The following is a 22985-nucleotide window of genomic DNA, read 5'->3' as shown; positions in this document are numbered from 1 at the left end:
TCATCATGCACAGTGCTCACTGCAGCAGCATCCCCAGCCTCAGCCAGGGAGGAGGATGCTGAATTCTGACTGCCTGCAATGTCTTTTTACGCTGCTCTGGGGCATTTTCTCAGCTCTTTCTTTCTCTTTTTTTTCCCCCCAATCCCTTGACAAAATAACAGAGAAACCTTACAATATAATAGAAGCAAATACTCTGCCAATTATGCACCTACACAGTTGGAAAAAAAATCACCTTCTCTGGCACAGTCTTGAGAAAAAATAGATATGCCTCAGTATAACAGATTTTTTTTTTACAGGCTTATAAAGTAGCTGGATAACGTCTTTTATGGAGGCAGATGTTTGGTTTTGATTTAATATATTACTGTGTATGTGTGTGTATGTACGCTGTGTTTGACAAAACACACAAAACTACATGGGATTTAAAGCAATCTTGTGGATGTTATGGAGAAAAGTCTACAGTAGGAGCTTTTCTGCACAAGCCAAGGATTGTATGTCAGTGAAACATTTAATTTGCCATGATAGTGTAGCTGGTATTGTATACACTTGTGAATCTGTCGGTGTTTGTGTGTCACCATGCTGTGGTTAAGGAGACACCTACTGTCACAGGAACTACCATAAAGGTGGTTTTGAGCCCTTTGGCAGGTGTTTAGATGTCTGTCTACAAACAGATTTTGTCAGCAAGATAGCGTTACAATCGTGCAAGATACAGTCACAAAACTTTGTAGGTGTGCAGCGGATAGGGGTGACCCAGAAAAATGAGAAAAATATCTGATTGCAGTTTTTCTGGCGGATATTGCGATTTGGTTTGTGATAAAAAGAAAAATAACTACATTAATTAAGCTTCAGTTTAGCTTTAATTAAACTTGTGATGGAGCGTTACTACAAGAAATACCATCAAAAGTGTGGCGAATTAGTAAAACCAAGGGCATGATAGAATATGGATCAGCACAATGTATATCCTAAACTGCAGTCTTTGTGATTTGCTAATTGCATTGTTTCACATTTTAAGTTCAACTCTTTTAGCTGAGATCAAAATAAATGCAGAGTTTGAAAATGGGATGTTCTAAGTATTCGCTAAAGAGCCCACTAGTTGATTGGAGTGGTCCCACTGGAGATGTTTCCAACTTTTAGACCAAAATAAATAAAAAAAAACACAGATCATTAATGTTAATCTCATAGTAATGTATAAATAGCCATGTCCCTGCATATTGTATAGACCTATTTGAGTTGTTGCAATCTCAAGAATATATGTTTTTGCAATAAAAATACATAGACGTGGTCATAATTTTATCTTCTATTCCAAACCAAAATGCAAACTATCACACTATATTCTGATAGGTTACTGTGTGTCTCTTGTCTTTCAGTGCCCTTCTCTGGAATAAAGACCTATGTGGATCCAGATACGTATGAAGACCCCACTCAGGCTGTGGAGGAATTTGCCAAAGAGATAGACCCCTCATACATCTGCATTGAGAGGGTGATTGGTGCTGGTAAAATCCCTACTTATCACTACTTTCTGTAATGCATGTTGTGTATTCAGATAGATATTATTCATAAAGTCCTGAATTGATAGTACACAGGAATTTTCAGGGAGGTCCCAGTGATGGTTGTGGAGCACCTGATAGAGAAATTATCTCATTTTATGTTGAGTGAAAAATTAAAAAGAAATCTTGAACACCATAAAGTTCCTATTTTGGATTTTTATGGCCACTCTAAGCAGCTGATTTTTAAAGTAATTTATTGTATTGTACCTTAGAGAAGCAAACCCAGTGCTACTGACTGTGAATAATAGTGTATGATGGTTCATTAAACGGAACAGATTGTGTCTGCCTTAAAACCGGAGTACTTATGAAGGAGCTGCCCATTTGATGGGTTTCTGTAGCACTGGCGTCATCTGGTGGAGGCAGAGTGCGGTTACCTGTTTTAAAAATAGCAGGCCCTGATTATTAGTATCTTATGTTTTAACTCTGAATTTTATTTGAGTTGTGGAAATTGTGACTTTTTTACTTATACATACATATATATATATATATGTGTGTGTGTGTGTGTGTGTGTGTGTGTGTGTGTGTGTATGCATTTCTTTGTCTGCTGATATTTAAATAGATTTTTTTTAAACATTTACTACGAAAAATTAACATGAAACTTTATTAATTTCAAAGGGAATTAATTTCAAGAAAACATTTTATAAATGTAATCAGAAACACAGTCTACAGAGTACTTACTGTGGTACAATCCACATTTCTCTTTTGATTCTTAGTGTTTCAACTCTGAATTTTATATGAATTTTAAAGTGTGATTTTGTATTTATTTATTTCACTTGTTTTCTTTCTTTTTTTAATTCGATAAATTCTTTGGCAGTTCATACTTAATTATTGTTATTATTATTGTTTTAATAGTTTACTAATGTGAAAAGTTAGATACGCTTAAAAAGTTAAAACACAATAAGCTAAACTAACATAACATAACACAGCATGTGATAAGATATAAGATAGCACAAGATAAAACTTTATTATTTACATATCATTTCATTTTAGTTAAATTTTTATGATAAATATGTATGTTTTTGCAGGTGAATTTGGAGAAGTCTGTAGTGGACGCTTGCGTATACCTGGAAGGATGGCCATTGCTGTGGCAATAAAGACACTTAAAGGAGGATACATGGAACAACAAAGACGAGACTTTCTGCGTGAGGCTTCAATCATGGGACAGTTCAACAACCCCAACATCATCAGGCTGGAGGGAGTCGTCACAAAGAGTAAGCTCTTTATATGTCTGTCAGTGTGTGTGTTTATGCATATCGATCTTATTCTTTGTTTGTCATCTAAATTATGTCTTTTCCCTTAAATCCAGGCAGACCAGTAATGATAGTGGTGGAGTACATGGAAAATGGAGCGCTTGACTCTTTCCTGCGGGTGAGAAGAGTAGATGTTAAACACTTTTTTCTCCCAAGTAAATATTGTCTTTTTCACCTCGTATGTGTCCTCCCTCTGTCCACTCCAGACACGTGATGGTCAGTTCACGGTCCTCCAGCTGGTTGGGATGATGCGTGGCATCGCAGTGGGCATGACCTATCTTTCAGAGATGGGTTACGTTCACAGAGACCTGGCTGCTCGTAACATCTTGGTGGATGAAAACTTGGTGTGTAAGGTGTCTGATTTTGGCATGTCCAGAATCCTTGAAGATGACACTGAAGCGGCGTACACAGCTACAGTGAGTGTGAATTCATTTTACAATCAGTTATGGTAACAAAGTTTAAAAGACAACTTAACAAGCTTATTCTGTGCTGCTGCTTTGTGTCAGGGAGGAAAAATACCAATACGCTGGACGGCACCAGAGGCTATTGCTTATGGAAAGTTTTCCTCATCAAGTGATGTCTGGAGCTACGGCATTGTCATGTGGGAAGTGATGTCATATGGAGAGAGGCCCTACTGGGAGATGTCCAATCAAGATGTAAGCAGCAGGAAGTAACTCTTGAAAACTGGGACAACAGCTGCTCTGTAAGAGATTCAACATTATGTTTTCTGCTGTTCGTCTCAGGTCATTTTATCCATTGAAGAAGGTTACCGTCTACCAGCTCCAATGGGCTGCCCTGTGACGCTGCACCAGCTGATGCTGCACTGCTGGCAGAAGGAGTCCAGCCAGCGTCCACACTTCAACGACGTGCTCTCTTTCCTTGACAAACTCATAATTAATCCCAGTAGTCTGCTGGCTCTGGTCAATGATGTTCAGAGGTAAGTGTCAGTTTAATCTATCTCTAAAGCAGGGGTGTCAAACTCATTTTGGTCCAGGAGCCGCACACGGCCTGATTTGATCTCAAAGGGGCCAAACCAGTAAACTTACAGCATAATTACTGAGAAGTAACAATAAGTCTATGTTTTTCCGACGTTTTAGTGCAAAGGAGAACAAATATATTAGAAAAATCTTTATATGTAATGAACTGTCCTTTTAAAAATTATATTAGAAACAACCAGAGATTAAAGTAAGTACAATTTCAACAACACTATGACTCAGTTTAACATTTATTTGTGTGGATTGGGCATTAAAACTGATCACAGTGATTGTACAATGGCACAATATATTTAGTTACAGGTATGTGTAACTTAAAAACATAATCCTGGAATTGAAAAAAAAATCAAACTTATCAAGATATAGAAATTTTTTTGAAGTCCGTTTTCCACATCTGGAAAGTAATTCATCCATCCATTCTCTATACACCGCTTTATTCTCACTAGGGTCGCAGGGGTGCTGGAGCCTATCCCAGCTGACTCAGGCGAAGGCAGGGGACACCCTGGACAGGTCGCCAGTCTGTCACAGGGCTACATATACAGACAAACAATCACACTCACATTCACACCTACGGACAATTTAGAGTAATCAATTAACCTCAGCATATTTTTGGACTGTGGGAGGAAGCCGGAGAGCCTGGAGAAAACCCACACATGCACCGGGAGAATATTCAAACTCCATGCAGAACAGTATACATTACAAGTAATCTTCTCAACCTGTGTGCGGAGGGGTCACACGTACGGTCCGCAGACCGGTACCGGACCGCCAGGGGGTCCGACCCGGCCCGTGGAATACATCTACAATATCAAAAAATATTTAAAAAATTATGACCTACATTACTACTGCATTTGTTTGATCAAACTCCGGTTCCCACATTGTCTGGTAGGGGCGCTCTGCCTTATTCGGGGCGGATGACGTGACGCAGCACCGTGATGTTGCGCTGCATTGTGGGATCTGTAGTTTGTGTGTTATCAGCGCTTCAGATTGTCAGGCCATTAATAACAATAATGATAAATCAATGTAAAATAATCTTGCTGGCCGGATATAATTGTATTACGGGCTGGATATGGCCTGCGTGCCTTGAGTTTGACACGTGTGCTCTCAATCTATTTATGTCATGATATTAAACCCAGAGGACGAACATTAAGAAATGTGGACATCTCGAAAAACGTTGTGTAAATGTAGAGCTTCTCTGCTTTAAATGATTTAAATGGAAATGCTCACCCGGCTCTGCTCAGCATCACATAACCAGACAATAATAATGATGTTTTCTAAGAAAAATCAATGAAGCTGTTATATTGCCTGATTGATAACTTTTCATCCCAAACCTCAGAAAGCAAACCAACTTTGTAAAATTCAGACGTGCTTTAGAAATTGATGGGTAACACTTCAGGTCCTGTCATTCAAAGCCATCATTCAAAGATTCTCTACTATTCAGCTTAACGGCATGCTAGCATGTTTTTCTGTATCAGTTAACATTTTTTCTGTCATCTCAGTTTCCCAGACTCCCCAGAGGACATGCCGGACTACCCGCTTTTCATCTCTATTGGTGACTGGCTTGACTCCATCAAAATGAGCCAGTATAAGAACAACTTCCTTGCAGCAGGATACACAACACTGGATTCCATTTCAACCATGAGTATAGAGTGAGTTGAGCTACATTGCAGAGTGCAGCTACAATATCTAAAAGCACACTAACGGGAAACAAGCAGCATCAAAGGGACAGACAATAACACTGGAATAAAATTCATACCACTATTGATTATGGCATGTGGGGATTATGTGGCCTCATTTTTAATATCTTTTTTTATTTAGTGATGCTACCTATGCCCTCTAGTTTTATCACAGTATCATCATGAATTTGAAGAAATGCCACTTTAGTTTGCTAAATTTTCTCCACATAATCTAACAGTCTAACATGAACTACATCACTGCTGCTGTTCGTGTTACAATATTTGTCTGTACTTATTCACAAGCAGCTTGTTGCAGCTAAAATTGACTTCATTGCATGCTTCTCTTGATATGCGAGTACGCCCGCTGCTCTTGTCAAACTGTCCACTTAATACTGCATAAATCTCCATCTCCTCCGCAGCGACATCAGGCGCATCGGGGTCTGTTTGATCGGCCACCAGAGGAGAATCATAAGCAGCATACAGTCGCTTCGCCTGCAGCTTCACCACATCCAGCAGAGCGGCTTTCAAGTGTGAGACCATCGCAGAAAGTCGGACTGTGTGTTACGCACTGAACTGGAAACCGACCAGACTTCCTCGGCATCGTCATTCAACTAATTGCACAAACACCAGACTGTTAGGTGTAGCAGGTACCACATGCTGCTCGTGTGAGCGCCGCCAGACCACATGTGGTCTGGTTTACACACACTCATCATCTTTTGGATCATTTTCAATACAGCCTCCACAACAACCAAACCTCTGTCAGCGCTGGCCAAATGCGGTCTCTTAATTATCTCAGCAAATACTAGCATTCACTTGAATTTAGGACTTCTTTTTCTCTAGTGTCTATTCAAGTGTTCACCGATACCTCTTCTCTTTCCAAGTGACAATCCAATGGTCTCTATTGACTTTGAATGGTCTCAAGTCTGTTACCTCATGACCAGAGAAGATGCATATATGTATATATATATATATATATATATATATATATATATATATATATATATATATATATATATATATATATATATATATATGTACATATATATATATATGTACATGGCGATGGATGGTACAGTATATGATTTTAATAGCAACGAAACAATTGCCCAGATATAAAGATTGACAGAATGGTAAATACAATCATGTTTTTTGAACTGAAGACCGCTGAATGTCAAAAGATTTTATAGAAATGTGTGTTCTCTCCTCATGATAATGCAGTATGTCTTGTACAAAAAGTCTTGTGAAAGTTGTATGTTTTATTCAGTATGTTTGTTCCTGAATAAACAACCCTATTTTAATACTTAGTTTTCTCTCAGACTTTAACCACCGCAGGCCTTGTCATAGAATTATCTTCAAAGCAGGCTTTAAACACACATATATGCAGCAGCGGAGTATGTATGGATGCCCCCACCCCCCGCTCTCAAACGCACACAGTAAAAATGTCCTCTTTATTGTTACTCAAGAGACTGACACGTTTTCTGGACATGAAGAATTGTCAGGTGAGTTTGTCAAACGGGTGCTTATGTAGGGTGCTTATGTAGCCTTAATGAATCAGAAATTATGTTCAGTGTCTGCATAGCTGTAGATTTTATATGATATACTGTTTTTTTGTTTTTTTTTACAAATACATGTTTATTAGCTCCTTGTCATTATTTTATTTATAATTTTATGTAGGAGTATGCATGCTTGAAATGTATGCAAATGAAAAAACAGCTGCAGGAATTGAAGAAAAACTGAGAAAATATGTAGTTAAAATATTTTTTGACAGACAAGTTAAGGTGAAACAAAAAAAATTAAGTAGAATAGCTTCACAGTATGGTAAGGCTGTACTATACTAAACAGAAACACTACTTAAGTATTTAAAGTGCAAAAAGTTGATTAAGTTTATTTTTTCCTTGTTTTTGTTGGCAATTTCAGTATGTTTCCTACTTTGTTGTTATTACATTTAATTTAGGATTGTCTGTAGAATCTGAATGAAAAAAAATCTGCATGTGAACAAAAGACAGGTGTAAGGACAGAAGAAAAACAGAAAATATGTGGTTAAAATATATTTGATTGAGAAATACGGAGGTGAAGACATAAGATAAAGTAGAATGGGTTCACAATAGAGTAAGACTGCACTGTACTGCGCCTAAACAGTACTTAAGCCTGGGAAATTTTGCAAAAATTTTGACTTCTTTTTCCTTTCTTTGTTTTGTTGGTATTTGCATTATGTCTTATTTTTTGTGGTTCTTTCCCATTTCACATACTCCCTTTTTTTGCTGAACTATTCTCATTTGGCATATGTTGTGAGCTTATATATTATATTATACACTGAATGGATGTCATTACTTACTGTTTCTATTACTGCCATATGTGCAGTATACAGCAAAGCATAGCTTCTAAAACACTACAATCACATTGCTTTGCACAGACTATTATTTTGCAGCAGGAGGCTTCCCTGTTTGTCCTGAAGGTGGCAGACCTGAGTCAGCCCAGTGGTCTCCCAGCAACACAGTGTAAATAACTCGGTGTATTTATTGTCTGTGTTGTTGCAGAGCATCAGGGAGCAGCGGAGAAATGAATGAAACATCGATTTGACGCTGGTTATTAAACGAACTAACTCAAGGCAGCGTTAAGAGCATCTGAAATCAAGATCCCGCGGACACATTACAGGTGAATTACAGCTCTGCTGGGCAGCCTCGGCAAGGATAATGAAAGCTAACCTTAGCGAAATCATCACTGGGTGACGTGTTAGCATTAACTGTAGCGCTGTAGCGATAACAACAATTAGGTTTCTGAAGTAATTTATGCTTTCTTCTAAAACTGACGATATCAAATAGAAGAAGAGTTGTCTAACGTTAGATACTACCTGCGTAGCATTAGCAAGCTGAAGTAATTAATTGACTAGAGGCTAAAGGTTAGCTTAGGCTAGCTAGCTAGCAACAGTAGCAACAAGAGATTAACTAAATAGCTGTTAGCGAATGTTAATTACGTTGGAACCTGGTAAGAGCCCTATAAGCATGGTAGCTTAAGCTAACGATTAGCCAAAAAAGTCGATAAAATGGTGTTGACTGTAGTGAGTCATTGTTTAGTAGGTTAGCTAATGCTACACGCAAAGGTATTCTCTTACGGTAAATGTTGCACCAACTTTCGGTAAAAATGTGTTTTTGGGAGAGTTGGACGTGAAATTGCCTTTTTAAATGCGAACATCTCGAATCTTGTCGAGACTTTTCTGGCTCTTTCTGGTGTCACGGAAAACGATGAAACAATTTAACGTCGGCTTTTCCCACCCGAGAAACGTTAATTGTCATGGCGTTAGAACTTGAATTTTAGTTTCACGGCACAGCTTCTCTTCATTTTCTTGGACGTGACTAAAATAGCAGTTAGCTTGATGTGCACCCTGATGTGAACACCCTCTAGTTTACCTCTATGATATGGAGAGGGTTTTTGTCACACTAAATAGATAGATTTTTGTCATTAAGTTACTTTTAAAAGCTGCCATTTTCGGTTTTATAAATTTGACTAATTTGGGACGAGAACTAAATTGAAATCCATTTTAGTGTAGATGCAAAGCTTTGCAGGTATATTATAGATGTAACACTGTTTGTGGTCTTTTTTTCTTGAACACAGACAAGCAGCTGATGGTTGCTGGCTAGCCAATGGGGCTGTTTGACAAGTTGGCAGGATGGCTGGGCTTAAAGAAGGAGGTGAATGTTTTGTGTCTCGGTCTGGACAACAGTGGAAAAACCACCATCATCAACAAGCTCAAGCCTTCCAATGTAAGTCTGCCTGTTTCTGACATCGGCCAACTCATGTGGGAGGTGATACTGACACACACACACCTGTCCATGTGATGTTAGTTTTGTGTATTCATACTCTGTATCACAACGAAAAGCAGTTTAGCATCTCTTGGAATTAGCAGCATGGATTATAGAAAACAGGGCCATTACACTAAATGTGCTACAAAGGATATTGCACTGTAATAAAGGAACACGGTTAGTGTCCTCAGCACAATTGAGGTAGTGTGTACACAAGTATCACAAAAGTGTTGCACATCATCAACTAGTGTCCTCTGTCTTGTTCTGGAGATTGAGAAAAGGTGTGTGCATGTAACAGCCGATGGGAAGATGCTGTTTTTGTATTTATTTCAGATTGAAATATATATTTTAAATGTGTGCTCCCTTTTTAAAACACAATGCATTTGTCTGTTAGGCCCAGGCACAAGACATCGTCCCAACAATTGGCTTCAGCATAGAGAAGTTCAAGACATCCAGGTACTGCTTGTCATAAATATCAACTGGTTGCTCTTCAAAATATTATTGTCACTGTTATTATCTGTTGTAACTTTCAAAGGTTTCCTTTTCCTGGCTGATAATATCTGCTTCATATTAATATATTTTGTCAAAAATGTAACATGTTTATGTTTTTCAACTATGTTTCTGTTGTCTTTTCTTTTAGTCTTTCCTTCACAGTGTTTGACATGTCCGGTCAAGGCAGATACAGAAACCTCTGGGAGCATTACTACAAGTGAGTACACTGGTTGTACAAAACCAATAGTCTTCTTTGCCATTCCTATTGTTTATATGCATATTAAAATATTGAATCTGTTCTCAGGGAAGGACAGGCTATCATATTTGTCATCGATAGCGCAGACAAACTGAGGATGGTAGTGGCCAAAGAAGAACTGGACACATTACTAAATCATCCTGGTGAGTTCATGTTTCTTGACCTTGTGCTTCTTTGTGTGTCTCTTGAATTTCCTAGTCTCTCGTATGACTAGACTACACAGCACATAAAGCTTGGTTGTATCCTTTTTAATAATAACTGTACATTTTGTTTTGTTCAACAGGAGGAAAAACAGTTTGGATTAGTTTCACTGTAATTTTATTGATTATTTAAGGTGAATTTCTTCTTTATAAAACTGAAACTTTACTCTCTGTCCAACTGCAGATATTAAACACCGGAGGATTCCCATCCTGTTCTTTGCTAACAAGATGGATGTCAGGGATGCTCTGTCTTCTGTCAAGGTCTCACAGCTGCTCTGTTTGGAGAACATCAAAGACAAACCCTGGCACATCTGGTATGAACTTACATACTATTTGCTTACTCACTATGAGACTCATACAACACGTGTATCATGGTGGTGAATTGATAATCAGAGTTGATGCTTTTTAATCTGTCAAGATGCAACAAGCAATCCATTGAAGATTCTTTGCTTTTTTTCATTATATTGTGTTGATGTTTTTCAGTGCCACCGATGCTCTGAAAGGAGACGGTTTACAGGAGGGAGTCGACTGGTTACAAGGTATGATTAGAGTTTGTATAAAAGAAAGTGGAAGACATTTTGTTTACTATAAAGTGTGGAATACATCATTACATTTTACCCACATTTTAATGTCAGTTAAAATAATGTAAATTTCAATAAAATACGTATTGTCTTTGGATATTAGTTGAAAGTCAAGAAAGAAGCACCTGACATTTCTTCTCTGACATTAAACCTTGGGGTTAGCTGTGTTTGCGCCTGAATTAACCTGTGGACATAATGATGACTGCACTCAGTATTTATTTATGGGTCATATTCTTCTATTAGTTGTTTATAATTAAATGTTTAACATAAGATACCTAGTTCAGACATGAACCCAATAAATTAACAGGAGGAACCTTTCAAGTTTGTTTCATCATCTTCAGTTTAATGTAATGTACTTTTCCACTATTATGACTTAAGTTTAATTCCATATAGTTTCCAGGGATAAATGTAGTTGATAAAGCTTCATTTTTGCCCTCATTTAAATCAAAATCAAACCAGTTCATAGCTCTATCTCAGCTCTACAGATGTGTAAAATTTAGGAATGGATTTGTTTTTCACCACATCAAAATGGATCGTGTGCTTGTTTCATTGCATCTCTGTGTGTGACTGCCTGTAACTTTTTTTTTATCAACGTGCAAAGTGTAGCCTCTTCCACATGGTCAATATTTTCTTTCTTTTTATTGTGTTTGATGCTCTCATTCAAATCCTTCCATAGATCAAATAATGCAGTAAGTACTAGTTGTTTTTCAGTGTTGTCTTATTTATTGTGTTTCTGTGTAGCTGTAGAAGAACTCTCCCAGTGTTACCTCACATTGTTTACTGTGTAATACATAGCTGAGTGAGCCACAAGGTTATCCTGAGCTCACAGTGCCACGTTTTCAAACTCTTGCAGCTCTTCCCATTTACAAAATGCATGTCCTCAATCAAGTGGACTCTAGTGAGGCTGGAGTTCATCTAAAATTTGTAGAAGTTAACCTGAAGTTTTATCCCATGGTATTAAATGTTTAGGTTTCAAGTCTTGACGTACAGAGATTGATAGCTCTAACTTTGTTGCCGAGTACAAACTTTTTTTTTACATAATCTGTTCTTTATCTTTCTGATTAACTGTATTTTCCCATTTTTCCAGATCAAATCAAAACAATGAGAACGTGAGAGCATGAAGAGGGACCGACCAGAAGGAGCAGCATTCATGGAAGTCTTTTATAAAAAAAACAAAACAAAAAACCAGTTGACCCTGTTTTCAGAGGTACCACTAAACACAGATGGTTTTAATGGGGCATTTAAATGGTTCTTGATATGTTCGGTTCAATAGAGAAGTGTTCAGGTTCTTTGGTACCAGTGGAAACAACAAAAAGGCATCTACCAACAGAAATATTGACAACTTCAGCGCATTCATTTAGGGCAAATGCTCAGTTTTCAGTAAAAGGGTTGAGAGTTTAAACTGTTTAAAGGAATAATAACATGTGGAACATTATGTTCATTAGAAAAAAAAAATCTCTTTCAGCTCATATTATCACTTAGATTTTCATGGTCTTTGCATAACAGAGGTCACAGTAAACTATAGCTGCTCTGACATAAACTATTGTGGTTGGTGCTGTCTTTTTCATGAGCATGAGTACCTAGGATATCTTGTTAAAACGATATTACTGGGTGCTGTTTTTTGTTGTTTGCATACTTCAGACCTTAAACTGTCCCCTGTGTCTAACAAATGGTATGTACCAGCTACAAATGATATAAACTCAAGGTCTTGTATCCTTTTCCAACTGTCTCTCAATTCATTTCCACTCAAATATTAGACCAAAGTATAAATGCTGTGATCTGCAGGTTTATGGACACTGAAAGCAGGTGACTGTCTCTGCCTGGTTTAAGCCTCCATGCACCTGATATCATTCTAAAAAAAATCTGACATTAAACAGACTGAGACAGTCGGCCCTTTAGAACTTGTTTCCACCTCTGACAAATGCCAAATGCTCCTTTATTTTCTTTTTTCTAATATCTCTCAGGGCCTGTCTGTGAATGTATTACCATTTAGTTTGAACCATCATATCAGTTCAGTTAACTGTCATTCATGTCTTTAAAAGAGGAAAATTTTCTGGTATTTCTTTCATTTGTCTAAAAATTCGGACATATTTCAGTGCTTCGCCTTTTTCAGACTTAACAAAGGCCATCTTGCTGTCGCATTGAAGACAACAGCCACTATATCTTTACTGCAGCTAATATTACATGCAGCTCTTATCACGTTTGATTAATGTTGCCCTAGCCGTAGCCATATAGAAGATTAATATTGTAAAAAACAAATGAATGTTTTCTAGCACCAAGTCTGTTGTACATATTCTTACTTGTGGTTAAGGGTATATAAATAATAGCAAACTTAGCTGTAAAACACAGTTAAATGATTGTCATGAATGAATATCAAGTTAGCCTGTAAAGTCTGTTTCAAAATAATCAAAACATCTTACCACAAAGCTCATTTTCAACTAGTGTTTTATTTTTTATTTTTTTGCCTTATTCCATTGCTCAAAGGACAAACTGTAATCAGACTGCTTCTCACAATTTACTCCTGCTATTTCAGTGGCTAAAAGGCAGAAAAATAAAAAAAAACATCTGCTCAGTCTGCACAGAGTTTCTAATGCAAGCCTTTGATCCTCTTCTTTCGTCTCTGACTGAAAGCTTGCATTAAAAACAGCAGATCTGACTCTATGGTTGCTTATTTTCTTTCAGATAGTTTTCATCAAGCTCCATGACCTCAACTGAGCTTTATAGCAAATATGAGCTATGTTCAGTAGTTTCATGGCAAAAAGGAATTAACTGACTAAAAATCTAAAATTGTGTTTTGTTTTGTATCCTCAGTAGTCTCTTGTTAAAGAATGTATTTTCTGTAAAGCCTGTTTTAGTACTACAAATATTATATATTGCATAAAATGCTTAAATTTTCCCCAGTAATACTTGAAATCAAACTGAATATAAACAAGAATATCAAGCTAAAATTATTTCTGGGTAATACAGTGCAGTGCTGTACCACAGATCTAGGATGTTTGATTAATATTAAGACAGTTTCATTTTAATTTAACCAAGATTTTGTTCATGGTTTTTCTTTTGTAGATTTAGTTCTATAAGTTTTGAATAGATAGAAAGTCAAATCACACATTAGCAGATCATTTTTAACTGATTTACCAGCCAGAGGACAAGTAATTTAATATAAGTTACAAAATAATCTCCAGCTTATAAAACACAAAAACAAGAAACTTGAGGTGTTTTTGTTGGTATCAGACGGTTTACAATTTTTACATCCTAAACGTTGTAGCCAGGAGACGGTTCCAGAGAAACATGGTGTTATTTTCAGCCCACTCACATCAAAGTCTCCATGGACACTGAGTTTTTCTACTACCAAATGGAGACAGCCAAGTCCAAAACATTTAAGTCTGGCTCACAGTGGCTTTATTCATGTATTACTTTTTTGTAACGCGTCATACATTTCTCACTCCAAGACATTTCAGAGTTCGGTCAATTTTCATTCTCCACACATCTTACTTCATATTTTCGAATCAAGCAAAGGGTCCTTTTAAGATCATGTTTCTCAGCCTCCAGTAATCTTTTCAAAACGAGGACCCTTTGAGCACACGTTCACTTTAGCATCAGACAAGTTTTAGATTCTTTGTTTAAACTGTATCCTCAAATCAGCTGTATGTATTTTGTTTATTACATTCTGTGTGTTAATTTTCAAACAATAAATGCGGTGGAAAACAAATAATATTTTGTGTTTTGGAAAATAGATGGCCTGAGGGTGGCTTGATATGTGTCTTACGTTATCCATGGAAAATCTTCTTCCTCTTTCAGTGCGGTTCTCACTCTGTTTGTCTCTCAGACATCTTGAGCGCTGCCAGCAACAGCTGCTCATTAAACCTCCAGTCCTTGGGCCCTGAGCAATTTATTTGGTTAAACATAAACAGTAATTTACACAAAGTATGAAAGTTTTTTGTTACAATGCCGCCCAGCAAACTAGTTTTGTTGCAATGTTTCTTTTTTGTATCAGTTCGTTCATATAGGATTAACAAATACATGTATCTTGACTTGGATCATTTACCTACTAATACAAACTTAGCTTCACTGTTTGGCTGCAGAAAGTGTGAAGGTCGTGTGTCTGCCATCTGTCAAACATGTAGTTAGAAAGCTGTCCAGCTGTCTTCTGGAAGTTTTCGGTTTTGGCACCGGTACTGCACAGAATCACTTATCAGATGTCAGACAAATCCAGATTTCAACCATCACTGATCCAGTTACTCAGCTTTCCAAACTGTGTAGAATTTTTGTTTTTGTAATTTAGTTAGGTTAACTAATAAAAAATGTAAACATACCTCAGAGGGCCGAAACAATAATCAACTGTGTGTTTCAAGCTGAACTGAGTAATGTTTTCATCATTTCACCCTAATTAATGCAACACATTGTTAGAACAAAAGTGGAACAGGTACGTTTAGGCAGAACATGGAGAAAAGTTATGTTAAAAAATGTATGTAGCTGAGTATATTCGTAGAAATGCAATAAAATTATTAGAACTGTATTACAATGAAATGACAAACATATTACCTTATATGAATAATACAAAAACGCATAAAGTAGCTATAAAAGAACAAGAAAACGTGCAAAGTGCATAAGCTTTCAACACCACAAACCTGAGACCGATTTGTTGCCTCTGTCCATGGTGCTGAAACGCTTCTCTTGTCTTGCCGAAAGAGGGCGCTGAACACGTTTATTGTTTAAAATAAACTTGTCACAGTTTCTCTTGATGCGTAAACACCTCAGCCCTCTTTAGCAAATAACTTCTCCTTTACACTGTGCATGTCTGTCGTTACACTTTATGTGAGTGTGTGTGCGCCCACTTTGGGTTTTTTAAAAAGTCAGACTGCATCATTAAATCTCTGCGCTGCTCTTCAGGATCCATCCTAATTGGATGCCTGTCAGTTCTGACAAGAGGACTCCAGATTAAAGGACTTCAGACGGAGGAGGCCATTAAGGAGACACAGCTCGTTGATATATATCCTGAAGTCGAAGTGGCAGATACACTTAAATGACTTGTAATTGCTTGAAGGTAGGCAGCATTATAATTGCGAGTTTCTAGGCCCAGAAAAAGATGAAGAGTGGCTTGTTTCTCCTCCTTTTCTAATAAATCAGTGGCATCATAATCCTCTCCTATGACATCAGGTTGGTTTTCGTCCTTCACAATCTCACGAAAACTGTTTGCAAAGTTAACTGTGAAGTAGAACACCACATGTGGTGAGAGTGACGGAGAATGAAGCGTGGCTGCGTAATCAGTCGGCTTTTACGCGCTTAGCTTGGATGATGAGAAGCTACAACTTTTTCATTATTTCATGCGTAAAAAGGGTTTGTATTAGGATTCATGTCAGGCCATTCAGTGGTTTAAAATAAAGATACAGAAAAGGAGGTGCCCATCCATCTATGTTAGTGAGTCGAGGAATCTCTACCACTCTCCTCCAGTCAGGTCAGCCAGCACACTGTGACGTGTTTCCATGCAAAAGTGCTCATTAAGAGGGACGTTTGGTTCCTCTGACGCGTGTCCCAGTCCTCTGACGGCACCTGCCCCCTTATATACCTCAGCAAGTCACCCGGGAGACCCCACTAACGTTCCATCGGACTGTTCCTCTCGGTGCAAAAGGGGCCGAGGATCTCCACAAACCATTCAACTGTTATGCGCATTGTTTTTCTCAGGTGCACCAGCACATTACTTTAGAAATACTTAAGGTAAGTATTGCATATTTTTCTCTGAAATTATTCAAAAAATTAAAATTGTAGAGGGTTACGTTGTTTTTAGAGCATGGCTAAAATGGGTAACTGAACAACATAATTTGGACTAGGCTGCAATTTTTCTATCTTAAATCCTGTGCGTAATTTGAATTTTACGCGCACGAATCCTTGGAGAAGGAGACGAACAGAGCGAAAACAGAGAGGAAAGGACGAACCAAAAGACACAACCACAGGAGTGGAAACCCGATTTGGTTGTTTAAATGTAGTTTTGACATTAATTTGATTTATTTTTATTCGTTTAGGAAATCAACTCGAATGTTGAAGGCAATTTATAGCACTTAACGATGGACTTCACCTGGATGAATTGAGAAAGAAAACTGAATTGACCTTCCAGTTTCCTTTTCAGTGCATTTTCCTCTTGCTAATAATATTTAAGTGTAAATTCTGCCCCAAATAAACGGTAAAATCACATTTTCAGAGAAGCCATAGCTTTCTAGAATATACTCTTTGCCTCGAGGCTCCGTTTAAAACCTCTAAAAGCGTCATATAAAAACGTTTCTGTGTTATTCTGATCTGTAATTTTGTTTAAATAAAAGTGGGTTGGCCAGCAGTTCAAATGAGCATTTTTTATAGCATATTTATTTTCAACCAACCTCACAGATCAACATGTTGCCACCTAACACTTTCTTGACCGTTTGTCCAAATACAAAATTAGTAATAACAAATGCCAAATTATTGTCCCTGTCACTGCACATCCGAACCTGTTTCCTCCGTGCGCCTTCGCAGGTCTTCATGCCTTCCCGTTCCTAGCGGAGGACCGCTGCGACAATGACCATCCATGTAGAGGGGCTTGTGGCTATCGCGGTCTTCTATCTGCTAATTCTTTTCGTGGGCATCTGGGCGGCATGGAAGAACAAGCACTCCGGGGAGGCAGAGGGCACGGACCGCAGCGAAACTATCATGGTGGGAGGGAGAGACATTGGATTATTTGTCGGTGGATTCACCATGACAGGTAAAGTTTCTATTCGATAGTTCAAAATGCTCTGAATCAAGTTACTTTACCTGGTTTACAACAGCAATTTGGAGTTTTTTTGTTAAGACAGATTCACCTTTTTGCTTTCAGTGAATAAAAAGTCAGAAAATTGAGATATAATTCTATCAGTGAAGAAAAAAGTATTAGTTTACTTTAATACGTTCTATAAATTGATATTTATCTATTTATTCAAAGTCGCTTTTTTATATTTTTTTAAAGTTAAAATAAATATTAAGTTGATGTTAAACGCTAAATTGATTTGCCTGTGTGTGATTTCCAGCGACCTGGGTTGGAGGAGGCTACATCAATGGCACAGCTGAATATGTGTATCTTCCAGATCATGGCTTGGCTTGGGCTCAAGCCCCCTTTGGATATGCACTCAGTCTTGTTGTGGGTGAGTGAAGTTAAATGTTTCTCTTGTTTAAAACAATTATTTTAAATAAATATATATTATTTGCCAGCATGAGCATAAAGAATTTGTGGCAAATGCAAAGTGAACAAAATGTGTTTCTACCCTTTTTACACTCACACAAATCCCACATGTAAATACTCTGGCTTACCTTTGACTGTGTGCTTGATTGGAATGATCATTTTAAGTACTAGTTAAACCTTCACAGGTGATCATCACTGAGAGATTTACACTTTAACTCTCTTTAAGTGTCAGGATTTTTTCATTGATTTTGTCAGTTTAGATCACCTTTAGGGCCCCCGTTTAGGCCAGGGGCTCTGGATAGCGGTTGCCTCATTTTTCTCCCTGTCATGTGTCCGCTCTTTGTCCTAGGTGGTCTATTTTTTGCCAAGCCCATGCGCTCACGGGGTTACGTCACCATGTTGGATCCTTTTCAGCAGCTGTATGGGAAACGTATGGGTGGCCTCCTCTTTATACCCGCGCTCATGGGAGAGATTTTCTGGTCTGCTGCCATCTTATCAGCCCTTGGTGAGCTTATTTTTCTATAAAAGATTTTTCTCAAAAACTACATTAAAATGTGTTTCATTTTGTGATGCTGCATTTCCTATTATATCTTCTGTTCTTGACCTCAGGTGCTACTCTGAGCGTCATCGTGGACATCAACATAAAGATGTCAGTGGTCATTTCTGCACTCATTGCAATCTTTTACACGCTGGTTGGAGGACTTTACTCTGTGGCCTACACGGATGTCGTGCAGCTGTTTTGCATCTTTGTTGGCCTGGTAGGTTCACGTTGTGCTAACATGAACTTACTCATGCTTTTAATTTATTTCATTTTGTTTTAGGCTTACAAAAAAATAAATGAGATGGAACTGTTTTGTATTTATACTATTTTAAAATAGGCTTAATGTATTCTATTAATTATATATTTGTGTGCTCCTGTAAGCTCAATTTTGCAGTGAGTTCCAGACATTAGAGTTCCCATTTGACCTACATGTTTTGGTTTATGCTTCATGCTGTTCTTGCTGCTGTCTGTCTGCAGTGGATCAGCGTCCCATTTGCTTTGACCAACCCTGCGGTGTCAGACATTACTGTTACTGCGGTGAAGCAGGTGTACCAGCCGCCCTGGAGAGGCAGCGTCAACAAGAACGACACCTGGATCTGGATCGATAACTTCTGCCTCCTGGTACAGAAACCATTATAGCTGATCACACTGATCAACTAAATGCTATCAGGAAGAGATGATTTGTCGATTAATCTTGAAGTGATGGCAGTGAATGATGCTGGTTGAGGCCTTTAAATCTGAGAACTTTGCTAACTACTGATGTAGACTCGTCTGTGCTGTTTGATATTTTGTAGACAGATACTGCAGCTGATTAATCTCATAAATAATCTATGGGTTAATCAGTTGAGATAATAGTTTATTGCAGCAATAAAATGCTATTGTATAATCCATCTACACATTGGCAGCTGCTGTTACGATGCACTGATGTGCTCTTTACCAGTGTACCTTATGATAAGGAGTTTATGATGAGCAGGTTTTTGCAAGGTTTTCCCAAACCAGATAATAAGTCCAAGGCTAGAGGGCATCATTTGCTCTATAGTTTTGTGATTTTAGTGCTACACAGATAAGACTGAGTTGACATGACTGTGTTGTTTCAGAATGTTATACACAGCTCTTATCCACTGTGCTACAGATGCTGGGCGGAATACCCTGGCAAGTGTATTTCCAGAGAGTCCTGTCAGCCTCCTCCGCGACCTACGCCCAGGTCCTCTCCTTCCTGGCTGCCTTCGGGTGCCTCGTCATGGCTGTGCCCTCCGTTCTCATCGGTGCCATCGGGGCCTCCACAGGTTAGAGACTCATGAGCTCGCATGTGCGCAGTCTGTTTGTTTGTGTGGGAGGTTGTGTTTGTTGCATTTGTGTGTGACTCCGGATGGGTCCATGTTGCCCTTAGATCTGAGAGAGCCGGGTAAATAGCAGCTGGTTCACCTCATCCATAATGAAAGCAGCAATCCATTTAATAACCACGCTGGTTGTGTAAATATTACATTAGAGGGAGGCAAGGGACCAAATTAGCGGTTTGATCTCCAGATTTTCATGCGTCAGATTCCCCAGTGAACAAGTGCACATGCAACTCAGTTTTGTCTTGTACTGAAATGTGAGCTAACATTTCAAAATTCTAATTACTGAAGGGAGTTTCACTCACAACTTATCGCTGCAAGCTGTGATAATTTATCAGTTAGCCTTGAAGTTGGACTGTCTTTATTCCCATCGTCAGAAAGATATTACACACATGAGCCTGAAGCTTCTGCATAACAGGTAAAATGAGACAAAAATTTATAAAACTAATAAAATAAATTGGCATATACAATGTTTCAGTGCAAATATATTTCAATTTGAAATCAGTTGTTTTTAACAGTAAACTGACTGAACAACGGCTTACATTTTCATTCTGTTTTATATTTCTCAAAATTTTCAACTGCAAATGAGGTTAATCATTTATTTGCATTGCAGTACATGCCTTTGTGGTATGTTGGATGTCATTTTAAACGTTGACTCTTTTTTTTTTACTTGTTCAGACTGGAACCAGACAAGCTATGGTGGTGTTTCTCCTAAAGAGAAGGAACAAGCAGACATGATTCTACCCATCGTGCTCCAACACCTTTGTCCTCCATTCGTCTCTTTCTTCGGCCTGGGCGCAGTTTCTGCAGCTGTCATGTCATCTGCAGACTCATCCATCCTTTCGGCGAGCTCCATGTTTGCAAGGAACATTTACCAGCTCGCCTTCAGACAGTCGGTAAGTACACTGGTCTGTTTAGGTTGACATCGAATCAATTCTTTTTGCTTGTCAGATGTTACAGTCTTCTCTCCGCCCCTCTCTATCTCTTCAGGCATCAGACCGTGAAATTGTGTGGGTGATGCGCATCACTATCTTTGTGTTCGGTGGTCTTGCCACCTTGATGGCCCTGGTAACTGGCACAGTTTACGGCCTCTGGTACCTGAGCTCAGATCTGGTTTACGTCATCATCTTCCCCCAGCTGCTCAGCGTGCTCTTCATCAAAGGCACCAACACGTATGGCTCAGTGGCTGCTTACTTGTTCGGTATGGTGCTGCGTATAGGTGGAGGTGAACCCTACCTGCAGCTGCCTCCTTTCATTTATTACCCCGGCTGGACGACTGAGCAGCGGATCAACCCCATGTCCGGAGAAATGGAGGAAGTTGTCATCCAGAAGTTTCCCTTCAAGACCGTCTCCATGCTGGCGTCCTTTCTGGGCAACGTGGCTTTCTCGTACCTGGCAAAGTACCTGTTTGAGAGCGGTAAGATTTCACACAAGTACGACTTTCTCGACGCAGTGGTGTCCAAGCACAGTGGAGAGATTATGGATAAGACGACACTTGTAACTCGCGGCAACAACATCGGGCTGTCGGAGATGGCGCCCGTCAAACCGCGGCTGAGTGTGACCTTGGCGGCCGCCTTCACACGCCGTGACACGCTGCCCACGGAAACGGTGGAGGAAGAGGAGGAGTCCAGCCCCGACTCCTCCCACCATGATGAGGAATGACGAAGTCAGGATGTGATTTAAAAGAATAACGTCAAATAAACTGACTGAACTGCCGTAGGACTGCCAGAGAACCAGGAGACTGCAAGCAAACATCCTCCCTTGGGACTACAAAGTTCAACATCCCGCTTGACTGGACAACAGCCACATGTCAGGATATATAGTGTAGCAGCTTGCCGATTGTCCAGACATGAAGGTGTCTTTCTGTGAAGTAAAGCAAACACACACACATAAACACATGCACTCATAGTACTCACAGGTAGTTGGTTGTACTGTATATTCAGCATTTTTTAAACTGGTTTGGGGAAATACTTTTTAAAAAAAATGTGAGTTGACAGACTCTTTGTGTGATTAATTTAATTTTCCATCACTAATTACATTTTTCATCTCTATTAAAAATGCAAACTAGATAAACTGAGATTAGAATTCTGCTGTGATACTGAGAGGAAGTGGTGAAATATTCAGTCAGAAATATGACAACGAATGAAGCAGGAGTTTATAAGAAGTGACTGACAGCACAACCGATGTTTAGAAAGAGGACAAACTGTACGTACCAATTAAATAAAAGCAATAACACATACACACATTCCACCACCTCTTATTATTAGGATAGTTTTCACGGGAGTGGAAATAAAATAGATAAACAAAAGGAAATAATAGAAAACAATATATTTTATGGCTTTAATTTCTCACATCAAACCAGTTGTTTTGTGCAACCTAATTCACAGTAGCACTGAAATAGCTGGAATTCACAGATTATTTTTCACGTCTCTCATGTTTATTATCGATTATTACTGATATACATATAATGACTGTGAATCAAGAAAGATACAATTCATGCGTCATGCTGAGTAGAAAATGTACAAGCAGTAGTGATGGTAGCCGACTTGAAGCATTAGCTAATATTCTCTTTAATGCCAGGTGTAGACGCAGTTTTATGCATAAGAATCAGTGTGAGTTAGTGTTTGAAATTATCTTGTATTCAACTGCCTTAATGAAAAGAGATCCTTTTATTTCCAGTTTTGACCAGGTTCTGGTCAGACTGCAGTGAACAAAGACTTGAATATGAATGTAACCTCGACAAAATAGATCTGATTATATCTAATAGTGTACTTCGACTGCTAATTTTTTGTTTATGATTTGCAAAACTAACTGTTGCAGAACAACGCGGCGGCAGGCTCTGATTTCTAAAATCTGTTGTTCATCCGCAGCAGTGTACAGATCATTTTCTCTGTGACGTGTACGTTTGTATACATATGAGGGTGAAAAAAAGATATGTAGATAACAAACATAGCTGGTGGAAATTATTCATATGAGATGGAAAGGATGCTGTCTAAATGTTTATTTATTTTTGATGTCAAAAAACTGAAACAATAAAAAAGAAAATCAGGAAATATATATAAATCCTACTTTTGTAAGAAGACAAAAGTGGTATTGCACTTCATTTCCGAGTCTTTTTAAAATTGTCTTTGATATT

At 38.4% G+C, this 22985-nt stretch overlaps 3 protein-coding genes across 3 annotated transcripts in view; all 3 read left to right on the top strand.

The window, feature by feature from the left end:
* LOC110956237 (ephrin type-A receptor 6-like) overlaps positions 1-6759 on the top strand; it is a 60852-nt gene extending 54093 nt beyond the window's left edge. Inside the window, exons 13-20 of the mRNA XM_022201581.2 lie at positions 1365-1490; positions 2570-2755; positions 2851-2912; positions 3001-3210; positions 3301-3450; positions 3538-3731; positions 5283-5432; positions 5879-6759. Of these exons, the coding sequence (XP_022057273.1) occupies positions 1365-1490; positions 2570-2755; positions 2851-2912; positions 3001-3210; positions 3301-3450; positions 3538-3731; positions 5283-5432; positions 5879-5993 (1193 nt within the window). The 3' untranslated portion in view covers positions 5994-6759. The remainder of the gene's footprint in view (positions 1-1364; positions 1491-2569; positions 2756-2850; positions 2913-3000; positions 3211-3300; positions 3451-3537; positions 3732-5282; positions 5433-5878) is intronic.
* A 1163-nt stretch (positions 6760-7922) lies between these two features.
* On the top strand, positions 7923-12506 carry arl6 (ADP-ribosylation factor-like 6). Its single transcript, XM_022201592.2, has 8 exons — positions 7923-8114; positions 9072-9220; positions 9654-9715; positions 9900-9968; positions 10056-10150; positions 10392-10521; positions 10691-10746; positions 11876-12506. The coding sequence occupies exons 2-8, from the start codon at positions 9101-9103 to the stop codon at positions 11899-11901; spliced, it is 558 nt and encodes a 185-aa protein (XP_022057284.1). The 5' UTR covers positions 7923-8114; positions 9072-9100; the 3' UTR covers positions 11902-12506.
* Positions 12507-15979: 3473 nt separating this feature from the next.
* On the top strand, positions 15980-22952 carry slc5a7a (solute carrier family 5 member 7a). Its single transcript, XM_022201606.2, has 9 exons — positions 15980-16503; positions 17293-17518; positions 17820-17933; positions 18321-18476; positions 18581-18729; positions 18990-19133; positions 19645-19798; positions 20528-20745; positions 20840-22952. The coding sequence occupies exons 2-9, from the start codon at positions 17335-17337 to the stop codon at positions 21509-21511; spliced, it is 1791 nt and encodes a 596-aa protein (XP_022057298.1). The 5' UTR covers positions 15980-16503; positions 17293-17334; the 3' UTR covers positions 21512-22952.
* The last annotated feature ends 33 nt before the right edge of the window (positions 22953-22985 follow it).

The sequence above is a fragment of the Acanthochromis polyacanthus genome, chromosome 2 (assembly GCF_021347895.1).
Source record: "Acanthochromis polyacanthus isolate Apoly-LR-REF ecotype Palm Island chromosome 2, KAUST_Apoly_ChrSc, whole genome shotgun sequence".
In the NCBI taxonomy this organism is placed as follows: Eukaryota; Metazoa; Chordata; class Actinopteri; family Pomacentridae; genus Acanthochromis; species Acanthochromis polyacanthus.
The sequence above is the reverse complement of the archived record's forward strand: the minus strand, read 5'-3'. Positions and strand labels throughout refer to the sequence as shown.